This window comes from Sapajus apella, unplaced genomic scaffold (assembly GCF_009761245.1).
Source record: "Sapajus apella isolate SASKATOON/1434 unplaced genomic scaffold, GSC_monkey_1.0 scaffold33, whole genome shotgun sequence".
NCBI classification, from domain to species: domain Eukaryota; kingdom Metazoa; phylum Chordata; class Mammalia; order Primates; family Cebidae; genus Sapajus; species Sapajus apella.
The window spans coordinates 8,012,719-8,033,256 of NW_022436973.1; the positions used below are offsets into that span (position 1 = coordinate 8,012,719).

At 46.7% G+C, this 20,538-nt stretch overlaps 1 protein-coding gene across 2 annotated transcripts in view; it reads left to right on the forward strand.

Annotated features, from left to right (window-relative positions):
- The window catches only part of LOC116562769 (ubiquinol-cytochrome-c reductase complex assembly factor 1), a 106,702-nt gene extending 87,505 nt beyond the window's left edge, over positions 1-19,197 (forward strand). Inside the window, exons 8-10 of one of the 2 annotated variants that reach the window (XM_032295144.1) lie at positions 7,266-7,343; positions 14,933-15,046; positions 17,661-19,197. In XM_032295144.1, the coding sequence (XP_032151035.1) occupies positions 7,266-7,343; positions 14,933-15,046; positions 17,661-17,795 (327 nt within the window). In that variant the 3' untranslated portion in view covers positions 17,796-19,197. The remainder of the gene's footprint in view (positions 1-7,265; positions 7,344-14,932; positions 15,047-17,660) is intronic. The other variant, XM_032295145.1, reaches the window with a different exon arrangement.
- The last annotated feature ends 1,341 nt before the right edge of the window (positions 19,198-20,538 follow it).

Below are 20,538 nucleotides of genomic sequence, written 5' to 3' on the forward strand. Positions count from 1 at the left end.
AAAAAAAAAAAAAAAAAAAAAAAAAAAAACCCATGTAAAGGAAAAAGCAACAAGCTTTTGGGGAGACTTAAAAGGCTTCAAAGAAAAATGAAGTGAAGGCTGGGCATGGTGGCTCACCTCTGTAATCCCAGCACTTTGGGAGGCCAAGGCGGGTGGATCACAAGGTCAGGAGTTCTGTACCATCCTGGCCAACATGGTGAAACCCCATCTCTACTAAAAATTCAAAAAAATTAGCTGGGTGTGGTGGCACACACCTCTAGTCCCAGCTACTAGGGAGGCTGAGGCAGGAGAATTGCTTGAACCCAGGAGGCAGAGATTGCAGTGAGCTGAGATCGTGCCATTGCACTACAGCCTGGGCGACAGTGCGAGACTCCATCTCATATGTCTGAGGACATATGTATCCTCAAAAGGACAAACAGGACATGCATCTTTTCTCTCTTGTCTATTTTCCAAGCCTGGGGGAAGGATTCCTGTACCTCGTGACTATGTAGAAATTAGGGCTGCTGATTCTGCAATTCTTTGTGCCAACCATGTCCCTTGTTTTTCAGGACATTGTCAGGCTGTGCAGTTTTGAACATGTAGATCCCAAGCAGCAAAACTGGAATTTTCAAAATAAATAAGAAAGGGATTTGTAGTATTATTACTATGTTGTAGATACAGGATCTCACTGTGTTGCCCAGGCTGGTCTTGAACTCCTGGCTTCAAGTGATCTTCCTGTCTTGGCCTCACAAAGCACCGGGATTATACATGTAAGCCACCTTGCCCAGCCAAGAAGGGAATATTTTTAAAAAGCATGTCATCATATGGTAAGATTCCCTTGTACATTAAAAGCTTAAAATGTTTAAAATGGATTTTAAAATAGATCTCCTCATGCCAGGTTTAAGTTGGCCTTTTATCACAGTGGGAACGTACTTTATTTAAATGTTCACATTATTTTCCAAAAAGAGAAAAATTGCCTTTCATTTACAATATTTTTCTTTTTATTCTTGGTATTAACAGTTTTCTCTGGAACTGCTCAATGTGTGTGCATGTACACACACATACACACACACACACATACACAGAGTTTTATTTGTATTTTGTCATCATTTCTAAAAGACCCTCAGTAGATCTTTCAGTCATAATGTATGTAGGTAACAGGTAGACTTTTATCTGGTCTCTCCATGTCCCCCTTCTCTATTGTCTGTCTACTCTTAACTCTGTTTCTAAGTATCTCACACAATATTCCACAGTGGGCCAATTTCTAACCTGAACTTTAAATAGGCTAGCTGATGTTCAGTGCACATCAGCCTGTTGCCGCACAATGACTGTAGAACGTGATGTTGGCACTGCAAAGCGTTGGTGGTGGCATTACTGTCTACTGCAAACACAACTAAAACATGACCTACAATCTTGTGTTGCTGCCTTATTATGAATTCGATATAGTCCTTAGATGTCAGCCAGCAACTCTGGCTATCCTTTGTCATTCATTCAAATTCTTAGTCAGCTGCTGTTAGCAACTTTGCCTCAAGCTAGTAACCTTAAAGCTTATTCTCACCTTCATGCTCATCAGTGTTTTCCATACCAACTTTCTTCTATTTTCCCATCCTCCCGCCATAATTACACCCACTCACAACCTCAGTTTTTCCCACGAGTGGATCTTGGCTATACTAGGGATAACTGATATGTTAGTAACTGGCCACTGATGACCCATCTGGTGGCCCGTCTCTAGCTGCCACTGGAACTGGAATCTCTGAGTTGTGTTTACCCAAGACCACATTAGCATTTCTTAGTTCTGCCTCTGCAGATAGCCTGAGCTGTGGGGCACAGAAAGGGGCAGCTACATTCCTATGGTGTCTGTTCCAACACAGGTAGGCATTGGAGTTGGATTGCTCTGTATTCTTATCTTGACTCCACTATTTTCTAGCTGTCTCACTTTAACTTTTCCAAACATCAGATTCCTCTTCTGTAAAGTGGAGACAGTAACTATTCCTGTCTCTTAGCATCTTTGGGAGGGATTAAGTGGGCTGACAGCAGTTGGTAAAAAAAATGAATGATGGGACCTGTCTCCAGACTTGAATCACTTTGGGGCACCTGTAGACTGGGGAGAGGGCAGACTTTGTAGAGAAAATGATTTGTTTGCTAAGCTCTAGAGGATAAGGAGTTAGCATCCCTTCCATCAGTAGATAAAGAAAAGGATTGCTGGCAGCAGTATGTCTAAGAAATAGATGAGAGCATGATGTATCTGTGCACATACTTTAGTGATTGCAGGGTGAGATAAAGTGGGGAGGCAAAAGGAGGGGAGGCAGGAAAGATGACCAAGAGCAGATCACTAGAAGCCTTGTAGAGTTCATGTAGGAGTTAAAACTTCGTCTCCCATCAGTCCCTGTATCCAGATAGTCTGGTTTCTCTGTTAAGCAGTCACATAAATGTCTTTAAGAGCAGCAACAGTGAAAAGGGGAAAGAGAGCAGCGAATTGGCCTCGAATGAACTGGCATCTCTTTAAAGCTAATATTCCTCCTCGAGAATGCTACTTTAATTAAACATGTGGCTTGCAAGATTCATTATTGCCTTATTTGTGTTCCCTGTTGGTTGTCTCATTCATTAATTTGCTGATTAGTAACCCTGAACTCTTGCATCCCCTTCTTTTTTTTGCATTCCCTTTTTAATATACTATGCTGTTTCCCCTGGGACATAAACTCCAGGACCCGTCCCTGGCCTGCTCATGTTTGTTTTCTTTGCCCCTTGTGCCTGCCTCTGCTATAACATTTGTAGTATGTGTTAAGTAATCCTTAAGGTAACATTTTTATTATGTCATAAAAAGTGCATGGCAAATATATTATAACTCATGGACTTTGTTTAAAAATGAACGGATAATTTATTGAGTGTGTTACATGAGCCTCACTCCCCTCCCCATTTCAGCTGAGACCTGCTGCTCATTTAGCCGAGCCTCCTATTGAGTGCTCCCTCCCTGTGACATGCTGGGAAGGCAGGCCCATGGTTGGCTAGAAGTGACATCATAGTTTATGTACTCAATAAAAATTTAATTAAGTCATTACAGGAATTGCAGTCATCATTTAACCCTCTGATTTCTTCTGTTTAGTTTATTATTAAACATTCAGTAATACCAGTCACTGAATCCTGATGGCTTATAAAATATCTGCATGAATTTTAATGGCTTAAATAAATGGGAAAATATGAGTAACTGATATAAAAGGAACCTTTTCCTTGTGGTGCTGTATGTATGGGTTTTTATAAAAAGCAAAGCATTATGGAAAGGATGAGTTTAATAAGAGAACAGCCCAACTCTATCTGGAAGGAGTCTCTTCTGCTTGGTACAGCTGTGTAGTTATGGGCAGAGTGCTCCACACAGAATGATCTGGCAGTGGAGAGGCAGGGAACCTGCACACCAGAAACCAAAAACTTAAATGAGGGAATAAAATCCAACAGGGGTTCACCAGAGGGAATATTCCACTCCCCTTGGCTGCTGGACTAGCTAGAAGGGCCGGCCATGCTGAGTGAATCTGGTAGTTGAGGAAGCTGCTGTCACTTGCCCTCACCTGTTGCCTGCAGATCATGTGTCTGTACTGATTGCACTTCCACCCTCTTCCAGGAAGGGCTCTTTTCATAATCTAATCCAGCCTGGGTGATGATATCTAAAAACCATTTCTAGCTGTGGCAGCTTGCCGTTGTCTCAGCTAGAGGTGAAGGGAGAGACAGCTTACGGGTCACTGGAGTTAGAATATGGGACCAGGAGGTCGAGGAGCCTTGCTAATAAGGAACTCTACTCTTGTGCTCTGTTTTTCCTGGGCAGTAGCCAACCAGAATGCAGTTTATCCCAACAGGAGAAAATGTGTTTGTATGTATGTGGGCCTTGCTGGAAAGCAAGAACTGAGGTTTGTAGATGAATGTATTGGTGATCTCCGGAAATACCCTGCAGATGGTAAAGTAGGAAAAGCACTCACCCGGAACTCAGGTTCTGATCCTGGCTCTGACATTAACTTGATGTGTGACCTTGAATAAGTCTCTTTTTGGGTTTCAGTTGGCCCTTTGCTCAAGGGTATTGAGCTAGGTAATCTCTGAGGGCCCTTCCAGCTCCAAAGCTTAATGGTGTGATACATGGCATAAACTAGCTCCGCTAGGCAGTTTCAGTGAATGTTTTTCCTCTGAGAGATGTGTCGCCTCAGTGTTGGACACAACTCATGTGGGAGTAGGGAAAGCCTCAAAGTGGCTATGAGGAGGTCTGAGTTGCAATCTTATCCTCACATGACAACAGGAATGAACTCTAGCTCTGGCCTGTTTCTTGACTCTTCTTTTTACCCCAGCCCTTTCTGGAAGATGGGACAGTAGAAGTTTGGCAATATATGTTTCTGAAATTCCAGAAATGCAGAACGTATTCAGTAGGGGGAAAGAAAGGAGAAGAAGAACTCCACTCCCCACCCCCCACAAATCAGTTGGATAGAACATGCTATGCGTGGCGTAGTACTCAGGTCCTTGTAAAAATTCAATTGCCAGCAAGCCTGTCTTAGCCCCTGCTCTGGGTTAGGCTCTGGACCAGATGATGGGAGGGGAGGGGGCAGGATTAATCAGACATGGTTCCTATGACCCTTGAGTAACTTCCAGACTAGTGGGAGAGACAGGTGCATAAGAGCTCTAAACCATGTTGTGTACCCAGGGCGAAAAGTCTGCCCAGAGAGCTGTGAGAACACCAAGTATGGATGGCTAATGTGGCCCTGGTTGAAGGTGTGTGGGATAGGATTCCATTCCTAGTTACATCCAGTCTCCCATTTTCCAGCCTTGAGCTTCACAATCCTTTCATTTTTGAAAAATTGTCCATGACTATAAAGCATTGGAACTGGTTTTGGTTTTATGTAAACAAACCAGAAGTTATTACTTATAATTCCTTATATTTGCAGAGCATTCTGCAGTTTACCAAGGCTTTCAGCATACATATATTATTAAATTAATGAATGAATGCATGCTAACTCACATGCTCTTCCAAACAGCCCTGTGTGTAGGGCATTTAAAAGAAAAGGGGCTGGGTGCAGTGGCTCACACCTATAATCCCAGCACTTTGGGAGGTTGAGGCAGGCAGGTCACCTGAGGTCAGGAGTTCAAAACCAGCCTGGCTAATATGGTGAAACCCCATCTCTACTAAAAATACAAAAAAAAAAAAAAAAATAGGTGGGTGTGGTGGCAGGTGCCTGTAATCCCAGCTACTCAGGAGGCTTAGGCAGGAGAATCGCTTGAACCCAGGAAATGGAGGTTGCAGTGAGCCAAGATCACGCCACTGCACTCCAGCCTGGGCAACAGAGCAAGAGTTTGTCTCAAAAAAAAAAAGAAAGAAGGAAAAGGAAATGGACTCAGGTTGACTTGCTTAAGATAACATCCTGTGTACATAGCAAAACTATCACTTGAACCCAGGTTTTCTGAGTCTAAATCCAGTTTACCCTTTCTGCTTTACTTCTGAGACTAGTTATGAGCCACAGGATAAAATCGCTCAGTCTTTGATCACAATCCAAAGTAAAATTATCCTCGCATGAAGCAGGGCTCTGGCAGACTGTAACAAGTGTGGACTCTGAATTCAGACTGACCTGGATGCTGATCTCAGCTTTATCAGTTAATTTGCTATGTGACACAGGGCATCACTTCACCCGTCTGACGCTCTCACACAGTCACCTATAGTCTGAGTTACTGTAACACATCTACCTTTCTGAGTTCTTGTGGCAGTTAGAGGAGATAATGTCCATAAAGTACCGGACCCACGACAGGTGCTTGGTAAATGAGGAGATGAACGTGGGCATGGTCACCGTCAGAGTTGTTACGCACAAATCTTATTCTCCATATAAAGTTCCAAATGCCTTTTGGCTGTTTCTAAAACCTTCAGTTCAAATAGCAAGTCCTTACTCTGTGCTATGCATTGCTCTGGCTTTCTGCTGGGATCCTAAAGAGGAATAAAACGTGGGCCCTGCCTTCAAGCGTGTTACTGTCTGGAGGTCAGAGTTGTACACTGTTGAAGGCATCCCGAGAACTGCACTCTGGGCCCTGAAGACCCTCCAGGCCATTCCTTGAGAGGAGAGAGGAGTTCGACCAGGCTGTCAACCTGGTAGAGAAATGCAACTCACTGGAATTGCATTTCTAAAACAATCTGAGTTTTTGTTTGTTTGTTTGAAACAGGGTCTCATTCTGTCACCTAGGCTGGAGCGCAGTGGCGCTTTTGGCTCACTGCAGCCTTGGCCTCCCAGGCTCACGTGCCCCAACTCAGCCTTCCAAGTAGCTGGGACTACAGGCATGCACCACTATGCCAGTCTTATTTTTGTATGCTTTCCATGTCGCCCAGTTTGGTCTCGAACTCCTGGGCTCAAGCGATCTGCTTGCCTTGGTCTCCCAAAGTGCTGGGATTACAGGCATGAACCATCACCCAGCCAAAATGATCTCTTAACTTTAACATTCTTCTTGCTTCAGAGTTGCCCCTGCTTTGTTCTTCACGCCTTTCCATGGCCTCAGAGTTCCCCTCTTTTTCCTCAACATGTCTCTCACAGTCCTGCCTCTCTCCCTCCTCTTCCCACCTCTGACCACTTCCTTCTCTTTGTTTTTTTCACCACGAAAAACCCTTGAGTGGCCCTTAAGATGTCTCCTAACCTGATCTCAACATACCTTTCCTGTGATCCTGTGCATTCACCCTCCCTGACACCCTCCCTGCACCAGTCTTTTTCTTTCCAGCCTCTGTGCCTTTGCACACCTTGTTCCCTTTGTCTAGAATGCCCTCTCTTCCTCCTCCCACTCGCTCTCCTCTGTCAAACTCCTTCTCCTCCAAGGTTCACTTAAATGTTACCTCCTAAAGAGCCCTTAACCAGCTCCCTCAAGCAGAGGCCATTTGCATTAAAACCCATTTATCACTCAGCATGTTTGGAATAGGATTTGAGGCAACATGTTGCAGTGTAATTATTTTTTATATCCTATTTTCCTCCATTGGTGTGTGCTCCTCCAATCACGAAACTGTTTCTTATGCTTGATTCATAGGATCTAGCACAAAATCAAACATGTGGTTGGGGCTCAGTTCATTAAACTGACTTGTGTAATTTGAGATCAAAACCTAAAAGAAATTGGCAAATTGGGGAGCATCCTGACAGGTCAGGGAATTGAGAATGGAATGGACTGGCGGTTTGACTAGTTGGTGGCCCTCTCTCTGTGCTACTAAGAGTCTGTAACAGCTGAGTCAAAGATCTTACTTTTTGGATTTTTTCTTTCTTTCATACTTTTGTTTTTGCCATTTGTTTCTGTAGGTTAATCCCTATATCCTGAAGAAGAACATGATCCTCATGACAGATAATTTCTATTCTGCAATCTTGGGATATGATGAGGTAAGATTGTTTGCCAAGGCTTAGGCAGGATAGTGTCCTCCCCCAGCAAAGGCTTTTGATGAGTGCCTCTGAGGGAAGCCGCAGGCACCATTGTCTGCACTGGCTGCCACCATGGTGCGGTATTTATTTCTTCATATTCATTGACTGGTCAGCTAGAATGAATGTGCCCAGTATGTTTGGGAAACATGCCACATGTTTGGAAAAGAAAGCAATATATAATATGGTCAAACCTTTCAACTAGTTAGCATTTGTTGAGTGGCTGCTGGGTGCTGGATGGAGGGACAGAGGCATATGTGCTCCCTGAAAGAGGAGGACATTCATGTAAACAGCATGGTCTGCCAGGTAAAGTACACACTTTTTTTTCTTGCTTTAATTATAACAGCAGGCCAGGTGCAGTGGCTCACACCATAATCCTAGCACTTTGGGAGGCGAAGAGATCTAGACAACCCTAGCCAACATGGTGAAAACCTGTCTCTACTAAAAATACAAAAATTAGCTGGGCATGGAGGTGGGCACCTGTAATCCCAGCTACTCCAGAGGCCGAGGCAGGTGAATCGCTTGAACCTGGGAAACGGAGGTTGCAGTGAGCTGAGATTGCGCCACTGCACTCCAGCCTGGGCAATAGAGCGAGACTCCATCTATAAAAATAAAAAATAAAAGTTTGGCCGGGCGCGGTGGCTCACGCCTGTAATCCCAGCACTTTGGGAGGCCGAGGCAGGTGGATCACGAGGTCAAGAGATCGTAGACCATCCTGGTCAACATAGTGAAACCCCGTCTCTACTAAAAATACAAAAAATCAGCTGGGCATGGTGGTGCGTGCCTGTAATCCCAGCTACTCAGGAGGCTGAGGCAGGAGAATTGCCTGAACCCAGGAGGCGGAGGTTGCGGTGAGCCGAGATCGCGCCGTCGCACTCCAGCCTGGGCAACAAGAGCGAAACTCCGTCTCAAAAAATAAATAAATAAATAAAAGTTTGTAAAACTGTACCTAAGTGTTTGAAGTAGAAATTAGAAGGCCTATTTCCTAACCTGTCCCAGATGAAAACTTCATTCATAGTTTATCGGATGTCTTTCCAAATGTTATCTGTGCATAGACAAGCACCTTTGTTTTTTCCTTCTTTATGCAACTGGAGTTACATTATACACACTATTCTTTAACTTGCATGTTTCACTGATCTGTGTATTGGGTACCCTTCCACATCAGGACATTTGTATCTAGCTCATCTTTTTTTTTTTTTTTTTAATTATAAACTATACATATAATAAAATATACCATTTTAACCACTTTTTTGTTTTTTGAGACAAAGTTTCACTCTCGTTGCCCAGGCTGGAGTGCAATGGTGTGATCTCGGTTCACTTCTACCTCTGCCTCCCAGGTTCAAGTGATTCTCCTGCCTCAGCCTCCTGAGTAGCTGGGATTACACGCCTGGATAATCTTGTATTTTTAGTAGAGACAGGGTTTCTCCATGTTGGTCAGTCTGGTCTCGAACTTGATCTGCCTGCCTTGGCCTCCCAAAGTTCTGGGATTAGAGGCATAAGCCACTGCGCCCAGCCCATTTTAACTATTTTTAAGTGTACAGTTTAGTGGCATAAAGTACATTCCCATCGCCTTGCAGCCATCACCACTATTCATCTCCAAAGCTTTTCCATCTTCCAAACTGAAACTCTGTCCCTGTTGAACAATAATTATTCCCTCATTGCCCCATATCCCCTAGCAACCACCATTCATTTGACTTTTTGCCTCTGTGAATTTGACTACTGTGGATAATTCATGTGAGTTACTGGCTTATTTCATTTAACGTAACGCCCTCCAGGTTCATCTCTGTCGTAGTATCTATCTTATCTTTTTTCCCCGAACATTTATTGTGGAGATTTCAAGCATGTAGAAAGAATGGTATAATGAACACCTGATATTTTAAACTAACCATATGCTTTTATACTGAGGTTGTGGTTACCTCCAGATTTAATGCAAGCATCACCCCTCTTGGGAAGCAGTTCCTGAACTTCCTGAGGCTCAGCTCATTCCATCCTCCCTGCACTCTCACAGTGCTTACTACACTCGCATTGTCTGTCACCGTGGCTGGGTGGGGATGTCTTTTGGGTAGTAGCAGTGTCTACTCTGTTTGCATTTCCGTGGCCTGGCATAGTGCTTGGCATGTGGTGGTCAAAGAGTAAGAAATGCACAAAAGAACAAAAGTAAGAAACTAGAGTTCAGACTGAAGGAAATGTTACCAGCATGAAGATAATAATTATAGCCAGGAGATAAGCTTACCAAAAAAATCAGGTTAAATGATTTGGTTAGGGTCATAGGACCAGTTAAAATAGGGTCTCCTGATTTCTGGTCTACTAGATATCCTGAATTATAAGGGAGCATTTAGATTGCATACTGTACACATCATTAATTCAACATGAGCTTTGGGGGGAAATGGGATGGGAATTGAGAATTATTGCTCAAGTGTACATATTAGTTATAAAATTGGATGAATTGAAATTGTAGAAGCTTACAATATAGAAAAGGATGAGGCTTAGGAGTGAAGAACTACACCTCTCTATTCACATTTGTTTATGTCGTTATTGCAGGTGGCTCTGTTGGCTCAGTCAGTCCTTTCATCGATATTAATAATATAATGTACTGAATTGTGTTTGTTCCCAGTCCCCCATCCAGTCCACTCTGTCAGAGCCATTTTACCCGACTGTGCCTCACCACAAGAGTCACCTGGGGTGTTTTTAAAATCGAAATCTTGATCACCTCTCTGAAGATTCCAGTTCAGTAGGAGCGCTGCCTGATGGTTCAACAAGTCACCCCAGGGTGACTCTTAAGAGTAGGAAAGTTTGTTCTCAGGTAGTGTTATAAGTTTAAAAAAAAAAAAGGAGCCGGGCGCGGTGGCTCAAGCCTGTAATCCCAGCACTTTGGGAGGCCGAGGCGGGTGGATCACGAGGTCAAGAGATCGAGACCATCCCGGTCAACATGGTGAAACCCCGTCTCTACTAAAAATACAAAAAATTAGCTGGGCATGGTGGTGCGTGCCTGTAATCCCAGCTACTCAGGAGGCTGAGGCAGGAGAATTGCCTGAACCCAGGAGGCGGAGGTTGCGGTGAGCCGAGATCGCGCCATTGCACTCCAGCCTGGGTAACAAGAGCGAAACTCCGTCTCAAAAAAAAAAAAAAAAAAGAAAAAAAAAAAAAAGAAAAAGGAGTAGGAAAGTTTTGGAAATCTACTAATTACCTGGGGCACTTTTTAGAAATATCAGTGTCTGGGCCCTATCCCCCAAAAGATTCTGATTTAATTGGTGGAGGTAGGTATCTGTAGTTGTAAGAGTTCCCAGGTGATTTTAATGTGCAATTCTAGAAGTTTTTCCTATATTTTAATGTGCATGTGAGTCACCCGGAGGACTTAGGTACAATTCAGATTCTGACTCAGCAAGTCTGGGATGGGACCTGAGATTCTGCATTGCTAACAGCTGCAGGTGATGGGGGTGCAGCCATTTTTGCGGACCACATGTGGATTCACAAGGTTCTAGAGCTATTCAGTACTAAACACATGCAACTATTTTGATTTAAATTAATTAAATAAAATTGAAAATTCAGATCCTCGGGTACTTAGTTACTATATGTGGCTACCGTCTTGGACAGCGTTGATATAGAACAGTTCCATCATCACAAAAAGTTCTATTGGACAGCGCTGTTCTACAGCAACCTTTTCCTAGCATCTTGCGTGATTGTCCCCCCTCACTGGATGCTTTGGGAACCTCCCTGTTTTCTATGACATAAGGTCCAAATTGCTCCCTGAACTTCCAGGCCTTCTGTGAACTGTCCCCATTGCTATGTGCCCTATCCGCCTTTATATTTCTTGCTGTCTGTCTTAGTGAGGCCATTTGCCTTACTGCCCCTTAAACATGTTGTGCCCGAGACTCTACCCAACAATGAGGGGTTAAGGGCAGTAGCTGAGTCTTGGTCAGCTTTAGGGCCTGGTTCAGGGCCTGGTGCATCTTGTAGGCCCTCCCTCTGTAAATGTTTTGAATATTTTCTCTTGCTTAGAATAATCTGCAGCTCTCCAAATCCTCCCATTTCTTAGAGGCCCACTTCTGTACAAAGGTTTCCCTGACCTCTCAGGATCTCTTGTGTTTTTACTGTGAATTTCAACACCCTTCCATCTATTCATTACCCATTTAACAGGTGGCTTTTGAGTGTCTACCATGTGTGATCCATGGGAATATATTGGTGAATAAAGCACACATAGTCTGGCTCTTTCCTGCTAGAGTTTATCTTCTAATTGAGAGACACAGTAAACAAGAAGCAGATAAACAAGCAATAAATATCTAACTACTACAGTAGAGTGCAGTGAGCGAGAATAACAGGGGGAATGACTTAGTGTGGACCAGAAAGGTCTCTCTGAGGAGTTGTCATAAAAGCTAAGACTGTAGAAATGGGAGGCAGCCATGCAGAGTATAGCTGAGTCTCACTCTGCAGCTTGGCATGTGTTCATTCTCCAGGATTTTACTCTGTGCTGTTTTTAGATGTACACTGATTTTGTCCCTTCAGCTAGATTGCAAGTTCCCTGAGAGCTCTGACCATATTGCTGTGACTTGTGTTCCTTGCATCATGCTGAGCACATAATAATGTCAAATTAAGCTTCACTGAGTGGAACTCTGCCACTCTAAACCCTTAATCAGAACCGGAACCCTCTAAAGCCAAAACAATCCCCTTGGCTTCCTCTCAGGTACTCTAGACCTAGGTGTCTTAATTTCTGAAGGATGCTTCATTGTGTTGTGTGGGAAAACAAGTAGGCACCAGATTAGGTAGGGGCAGAATTACAATTCACCTTAGTGTTTGGTTCCCAGGACCCTTCTTTCTCTTCTGCTTTCTCAGTTTGAAATGTGCACCCTCAGATTAGTCTCTCATTTGTTTTCACTGCCTTACGCTAGCAGTGTGTTGGGAAGAAGGCTGAAGTTGGGTTCGTTGATTTATTCAGCCATTCTTTATTTATTTATTTATTTTGAGATGGGTCTTACTCTGTCACCCAGGTGGAGTGCAGTGGTGTGATCACTGTATCCTTGACCTCCTCGGGCCCAGGTGGTCCTCCTGCCTCATCTTCCTGGGTAGCTGGGACTATACTCGTGTGCCACCATGCCCGGCTAATTTTTATATCTTTTGTGGAGACAGAGTTTCGCCATGTTGTCCAGGCTGGTCTTGAAATTCTGGGCTCAAGTGATCCACCCAGCTTGACCTCTCAGAGCACTGGGTATTCAGACATTCTGATTGCTCTCCTACTCTATGCCAGGTTCTGTGTTCTGACTAGAGCTGGTTAGTCATCATCCCCCACCTCATCAGAGCATGCTGGTTCTAGTTCAGCCACCAGTTAGCTAGATAGCCTCTAAGCCTCAGTTTACTTATCTTTCAAATGGGAATATAGGCTGGGCACAGTAGCTCACACCTGTAATCCCAGCACTTGGGAGGCCAAGGTGGGCATATCACTTGAGGTCAGGAGACCAGCCTGGCCAACATGGTGAAACTCTGTCTCTACTAAAAATTTTAAAAATTAGCCGGTTGTGGTGGTGCATGCCTGTAGTCCCAACTACTCAGGAGGCTGAGTCAGGAGACTCACTTGAACTTGGAGGCAGAGGTTGCAGTGAGCCAAGATCACACCATTGCAATCCAGCCTGGGTGAGAGTGAGACTCCATCTCAAGACAAAACAAAGCGAATCAAATGGGAATATAATATCTGTTCTACTTGGCATACATATCATTAGGAGCCAAGTGTGTGAGGGAACCCTGACAGTCTGAAACAGTTGGGTTGTTCTCACTATTAGTGAATACTGAGTCATCCTTTTCCCTTTGATGGGTCAGGAATTCCTGATTATGGATTTGCCCTTTCCCAGCCATTTGCCCCCTTGCTAAAGCTGCCTGTTTTCCCGTCCTAGACTCTGCCCATTCTCCAGGTCCCCGTAACACTCGCTGCTACCTCCATTCCTTTCTGCACAGCACATGTGGGTTGCTGCCAGCAGCACTCTGGCATGTGCACAGGCACGGCAGACACAGGCACGCTGTTGTGCTAGCAAATCGTCCTGAGGAGGGTGATGTGCCTGAGCTTGTCCTCAGCTCTTGTCCGCATTTGTCAGAAGAAGCCAGTTTCCCTGACTCAGCCATTGTGCCAGGACAGTCCTAAGCTGTGGAACTGTAAGGAGTGTTTATCAGAGGGCATTTGGAACAGGTGGAATGTTTTTCTACCAAACTGTCAGCACCCCATACTGGACATGGCCCTTCCTGGCAGCAGGCCTGGAGCCAGACCTCATATACCACAGTGCCCACGAGGACAGACCACAGCATAATGTCCAATAAAGTGATCCTGGGTGTTTGGGTAATGTTTACCACTTACAGAGCCATTCATGGCCAGTATCTCTTAATTCGCACAACAAGTCTGTGGGATAGGTATTGTTATGCTTGTTTAACCCATGAGAAACTGAGGCTCAGGAAGGGCTAATAGCTTTTCAAAGGCCACATGGCCATCAAGTGACAGAGCTGGCATTTGAACTTGGATGCTCTGGTTCCCAGATCCCACTGTTTTGACTGTACCCCAGCTGTCTGCCAAAGCATGCTCTTAATCTTTGTATCCAACAGATCACACTTAACAAATAGTTCAAGAATGCTGTAAATAGAGCAGGTAACTTGATCTGTTTTTAAGAAGTAGAAGATTGAGACTTTGGTTTAGTGAATTGCCACCATCACTGATCTTAGCAGAGGCAGAACTAGGACCAGATCTGCCTTCTAACTCCAAGTCACCACATCAGTTCCACACATTACCTTGGCACCTGGACAGAGGGCCTGTTTCATCAGTTACCTTCATCCCAAGAAGCAAGACTCTCAGCCCTCCCCTCCCAGAGCTCCAAGCTAGAAAATGTCCCTAGCTGGTGGCTAGGGCTCTTATTTGCCTCTGTAATCTTTGAGCTTCCCAACAGAAGTCTCCTCTGTGCTGAAAGAGGCAGTATTAGGCACATACACACGTGCAGGCTCTGAGGCTGCCCCACTGTGGCCCCAGCAATCCTGCTGAACAGCCTGTTTTGCTACTTAGGGAGAGGCTGGGCCAGAGTTGGTTTACAGTGAAGACAAGATAGCTGGCTCCCTTCCCCAAAGAGCCAGTTGCCTTGCAGATGTATGTCCTTGGACCAAGCAAGAAGGCACAGTCTATGCCTACCTCCATTCCTGGGAGAAACATACATTCACAGGAGGATTCAGCCTGTGCTCTCTGGACAGCAGGGGAGCATTGCTGCTACCGTTTCTCTTTTTGGCCTCTCAGGCATTGCCTGGGCCAGGCACAGTATGGAGTAGAAGGAGCCATGCCTGAGTCCCAGCTCTGCCTCACCTGACCAGTGGCTTGGCCTGTCTGGACCCCCTGTTCTCCTTCTGTATGTAATAAAATGAAGGGATTGGGCAGATGCCCTTGTAAGACATTCCATCTCTACCGTGTGGCTGCGCCATTTCCATCTCATGCATTGGGGAGTCCATGGTTGCTAGCATATTCACAGTGTCCCTGGTGTCTGTGTGCTGGTTCTTTGGATCCCCTCAGGAGACCAAAGCTGTGCTGTGTGTTCCAGGGGATCCTTTCAGATGATCATGGGCTGGCTGCTGCCCTCTGGAGGACCTTCTTCAATCGGAAATGTGAAGACCCTAGACATCTTGAATTGCTGGTGGAGTATGTGAGGAAACAGGTGAGCAGCCCTTTCCCTCCCCACGGAGTCCTGGCAACGGCGGGTCATCCTCTTGGGCTTTCAGGGGATCATGAGTGTTTGAGTTACCAAGGACCAGTCTGAGAGAATTCTGACCAGATCAGAGCAGCGGCAGACACTGAAGGAGGAGCTCCTTCTGTGTGTCCAACTATGAACTGGACCAGGGAGCAGGAAATGGGAAGAGAGGGATAAAGAGGCACCAAGTAGTTGCCTGCCCTCAGGAACTTTGAGTCGTTTATTCACTACGTACCTCATTGCCTCCTGTGCACCTGATGCTATGCTAACAACTTGCCCACAGAGTCCTAGCAGATATGAGCATGGGGGGTAGTGGCAACCGCCCACTGTGGCCCTTTCTCTACCCACTTGGATTTGTTTCCTGCTCCTGACTTTCAGCAGGACAGGACAGCAGGCAGCATTCCACAGACACCCCTCAGCTTCTTCCCAATAGATGCTCTCCACGATCAAGCAGGGTCCCCCCCACTTCAGCTTCTCACCCCTCTGGCTCCCCAAGGCTCCCTGACATCAAAGCTTCTAGGAGAAAGCTCCACAGTGGGGGGTGCTTACCCACATAGCTCTCCTCAGTCTCCGGAGAATTAACTCTGCCCTCAGTCCTCAGCTCCTGTATTGATGCGAAATTCATGCTTGATAGATGAGTGAGCTGATTGGCAGGGAAGAGGACATAGAGGCTTCTCCAGGGCCTCCCAGTGAGTCAGCCTGCACAGCTGCCCTAGGGCCCCAAGCTGCGTGATTCATGTGGCCACTGAGGTCTCAGCTGCCTCAGACAGCTCAGGCTGTCCCATGAGTCACATCTTTGCTTCATGGCCTGGCCTCTGGAGCTGAAGGGGTGTCACCCCACAGATACTCTCTTGTTCACTTGTATCCATGGTCTTCAAGCCTCCCAACAACCAGGAAAGGCAAGGCTGGACTTCAGCTCTTGAGAAGACAGGGCCAATAGGACTAGCTTGTTCATTGCAGGAAAAACCACATACTGGGGCTCTGCAGACCCACAGGGTAGAGAAACCCAGAAGCCAGGACTTCTGTTTGACCACTCTTCAAATCTGCCAGAGCCAGGGAGAAGGCATGGCATGGCTAGAGGGCCCCACCCACAGAGGATTCTGAGACTCTCTCTGTTGACTGGACTCGCCCTCAGACAGGATTAGCAATTGGCAAAGCAAATGCTGTTTCTGAGAGGCTTGCCTAACGTTTCCATCTGCCGTGGTGGGCTTGTGCCAGAGGCCACAACAAGATGCAGCTGGGACTTCTCCGAGGACCCTCAAGGAAGGGGTTGCCACAACCATTGTCCCTACAAGAGGTCCAGTGTTGCCCCAGTAGGAGTCAGGCAGTGGAAAACAGCGATGGGGCTCTTGGGAAAGCAGGGAGCTTTGGGGACCCAGTTCTGTCAGCAAACCTTTTGAGCACCTGCTGCACCAGGCAGTCTTGGGAAAGCAGCAATTAATAAGACCCAGTCCTGCCCTCGAGGAGCCAGCTCGTGGATTGGCGAGGAAGCCCAGGCACACGGCTGACCCTGGAATAATCCAGCCCATAATGTGATACAGGGAGGCCAGAGTGCTGAAGGCCAGGAAAGGAAGAGCAGGAGCCGGGCCTTGAGCAGACTCCAGTCCTACCCACAGTACTGATTGGTGTAAGCCGATGGCCCAAGAGCCAACCAGAGGTTCTGTTGAGGCTTTCAACCCAGGAGGTGGGCACAGCAGTGACACTGGGGACAGAAATGGAGTCACTTATAAGGAGGAGTGGGCTTAAGGAAGAGATGGCAGGGTGGGTGGGAACCCAGAGCTGAGGCACATGCAAGAGCCTAGGGTTGAGTTCAAGCGTCAGCAGCTGGAAGCTGAAGCACCTGGAGTGGTGGATTCTTGGAAGGGGAATGACCTAAAGTCTAAGATGAAGCCTGGCTCCGCAGCAGTGGCTTCTCTCCATGGTGACCATTTAATGGCAGAGCTGTCTAGGGGGTAGGCTGCCCTTACTGTCCTAGAGGGGTGACACTGGGGCCTGCTGACCAGGGGCCCACTAGGAGACAAGAGAGGCATACGTATGTTGAAAGTGTGAGTGCCAAGCACTGCATATGTGCATATTGCTGAATCACTTCATGTGTCCTATGAAGTACCTGTTTCTATCTCCTCTCTCAGACAAGGGAACTTAAATCTCAGAGAGGGGAAGTGGCCACCCTGGGTAGCAGCATGGGGAAGAGACAGAATCTGGACTCTCACGCTGCAGCACTGGGGTGGACAGCATGGCTTGTGTGCACTGCAAGCCCTGACTTCCTGGCCTGCAGGAGCTGTCTAGGGAGGGCGTGTAGGGAAGTGTTCTTGGGAGGTGTGTCTTTCTCCATTCTGAGGTGTGCTAGGGAATTCCTAGCTGCCACCCCACCAAGCCCCCCAGTGACTGCTTTCTCCCAACCACCTTAATGAAATTATTTAGGAGATCACAGACGGGCTGGCCTGGGAGCTGGGATGGTCAGAAGTCCCCTCATGCCCTGTCTGTCCCCTTCCTTCCTCTCCTGGGAGGCTGGTTCCTGATGCTGCCTCCTCACATCTGTCCTGCCTCTTTCGCCGCCTCGGTCCCGCTCTCCCGGTTGCAGATGCAGTACCTGGACTCCATAAACGGGGAGGATCTACTTCTGACAGGGGAGGTGAGCTGGCGCCCTCTAGTGGAGAAGAATCCTCAGAGCATCCTGAAGCCCCATTCCCCCACTTACAACGATGAAGGACTTTGACGGGCTGGGCCCTCTGGATGGCCCGCCAGCTGGCTTCCAGGAACTGCCAGGAGAGAAGTGCCTGTTGGTCCAGGACCCTGCAGAAAGTGGCCTGAATTGACCTCTGAACAGCATCTGTCAAATACCTGGCCCCATTTGTGTTGAGTTTCCTCTTAGTGTGCCCAGGAGTCTGATCTGCTGGGGTGCAGGGCCAGGAGAACCCCTAGCTCTCCCAGGGTGTCCTCTCCCTCAGGGGAAGCCCCAAGTGAGAACTCCGGAGCACACACTCCCCAACCTCCTCCAGCAACCACAAGTGACTGACAGCTTTTCCCAAAGGCCGAGGAAGGGATGGCATAGGTTGAAAAGGGAAACCCCCCATGGCCTGCTGTGGCTTAGGAGCGGATTGTCACGCTGTGGAGTCCGGAGGGCAACCTTGTGCTGTCCCTCAGCTTTCAGACATGGGGTTGAGTTGGCCATTGAAAGAAACAAAGACCTCTCTGCTATGGCCCTTCTTTATTCCAGGGTCTTAGAAACTTACCTGAGATGGTGGATGCTGGAAGTGAGGGTGCCGCCCAGCTCAGTTAAAGACAGAAAGGGAAGGGGCTGGGGTGGGGGGGGGTGGTCTCTGCTGCTGCCCTTGCCTCTAGTTCATAGAGCTGTGTCTCTGTTCAGGCCAAGGCATGTGTTCATGGAGATGTGTCTTTGTTCAGCCAGGCCCCTCGTCTGGGACCCAGGAGGCCTCTGATGGCCAAGGGATTGTCACATCCTAAGTCATTTGGAAGGAGACCTTGAGAACAAAGTCACCTTTGTCACTCCAGTGAACTGAATGAGCAATATGCTGTCTCCTCTCTTGCCCTCCCCTTTCATGAGATACTGGGGAGAAGAGACCATTCCTCCTGGCCTAGTTGTACCAGACCCAGACCTGTGCCCAGCTTCGGGCCCCGCCCAGTTTCGGGCCCCGCCCAGCTTCTGAAGCACTTGCTTCAGAGCCATCTTGGTCTGAGCACCTGAGGACCAGCCCCTCCTCCCTCAGTGCCGGTCATCTCTTGGGGGATTTTCTTAAAGTGAAGAAAGGGGTGGGGAACCATATTGCCCCTCCCTCCCCCATCAAACTTCCTTCATTTAACTTGCTATAAAATGAGTCATATAAAGAAACTCTATATGGGTGAGGTATATCCCACTTCTGTGAAAACATTACAAATCAAACCGCCTTCCCTCAGTTTATTTAAGATGCTTTTGTTGCGAGCAGAGCTCTAGAGTGAAGCCTCCTGTGTGTGTGAGATAATAACACCTTGTAACTCATTACAGCTGGGCACTATTTACATAAACCAGAGCTGAGCCAGGCAGGAATTTGCTGATTAATTTATTTTTAATGGAGTGAAGTATACCATGCACCAAAATAAACTTTACTGTGTGTACCTAACTGCTCCTGGAATGGATGGAAAAATTAATGGAACAGATTTTGGCTCCCAGCTCTACACATTAATTCATATATAAAAGTTATTTGAGCGTTAACCCATTTGCTGCCCAGGGCAGCTCCCCAGCCACAGATCCCAGCCCATGGCACCAGTTCAGCTACTGGGCTTGCGTTAGAATCCTGAAACCTTAGATTTGGAAGGAACTTGAAAGGTCATTTGGTCCAGCCCTGATGCAGAACCTGACTCTCTTCTTAGCACCCCAATCAGCCAGTGTTCATGCAGGCCTTGGATGAATCCCCCGCAGCGGATAGCCTCTGCCTGTAGAGCTGAGTCCTGTCTACACAGGACTCTGTCATCGTCAAACACAGCAACATGCAGTGTGGAGCTGCCTTTGAAAGAGCCAGATTGGATCTGTCATGTCTGATGTCGGTGAGCCCTCACTTCTTTGCTGTCAGCACCTGACTGTGCCGATCCCCCGCCCCTTCAAGATCAATTCCAGGTTCCTGGGAGGCTACAGGATTCTTGGTTTGGCCCCTGCCTCCAGTCCTGTTTTTGTGAGTCTACCCATTTCTTCTCTAAGCGCACTGAACCCCTTGGGGTTACCTGGAGAGATCATGTAAGTGTCCTCTACCTAGAACCTTTGTCCCTCCCTCTCCTGTCCTCCCACCCCCCGCCCCCAGGTACAGGCATACTATCTGTGAAGCTCCCCACATGGGTCTCTACTCAGGTAGCACCTACCTTCTTATTTTTATTTTTGTAGATACAGTTTCTCACTATGTTGATTCTCCCGCCTTGGCCTCCCAAAGTGCTGGGATTAGAGAGATGAGACACCGCACCTGGCCCTTACCTTACCTGGTGGCACTTACCATGTTGCAATGATTTTTTTACTTACCCATCTCCCACTCTGTGCTGTGAGCTGCCTCGGCATGGAGTGGACACTATGTGTGTGTTGGTCGCTGTTGTTTTTCCAGTGCTCAGCCGAATTGGATAAATGAAAGTATGAATGTGTGACTAAATCACCAATCGTTATCAGTACAACTCCAACCAAAAAGCCCCTTTCTGGACCATTCTCAGTGTGACCCATACAGTTCCACTTATTTTAACAACCTAATATTAAGTACTTCCTTTGGTCTTAGCATAGGAACCAAAATCGAAAGTTCTTTCCATAGCTAAATGTTTTAACAATGTAAATCATTATTGTAAAAACAAGTGAAGGACACAATTTCTTGCCTTCAAGGAGACTGCTCTGTAGGAATGATTTTGTCATTTATTAATATTTGTACTCTGTATTCTTCCAGAAAAGATCACAGCAAATTAAGAGACACCGTTTATAATAAAACTGTAGG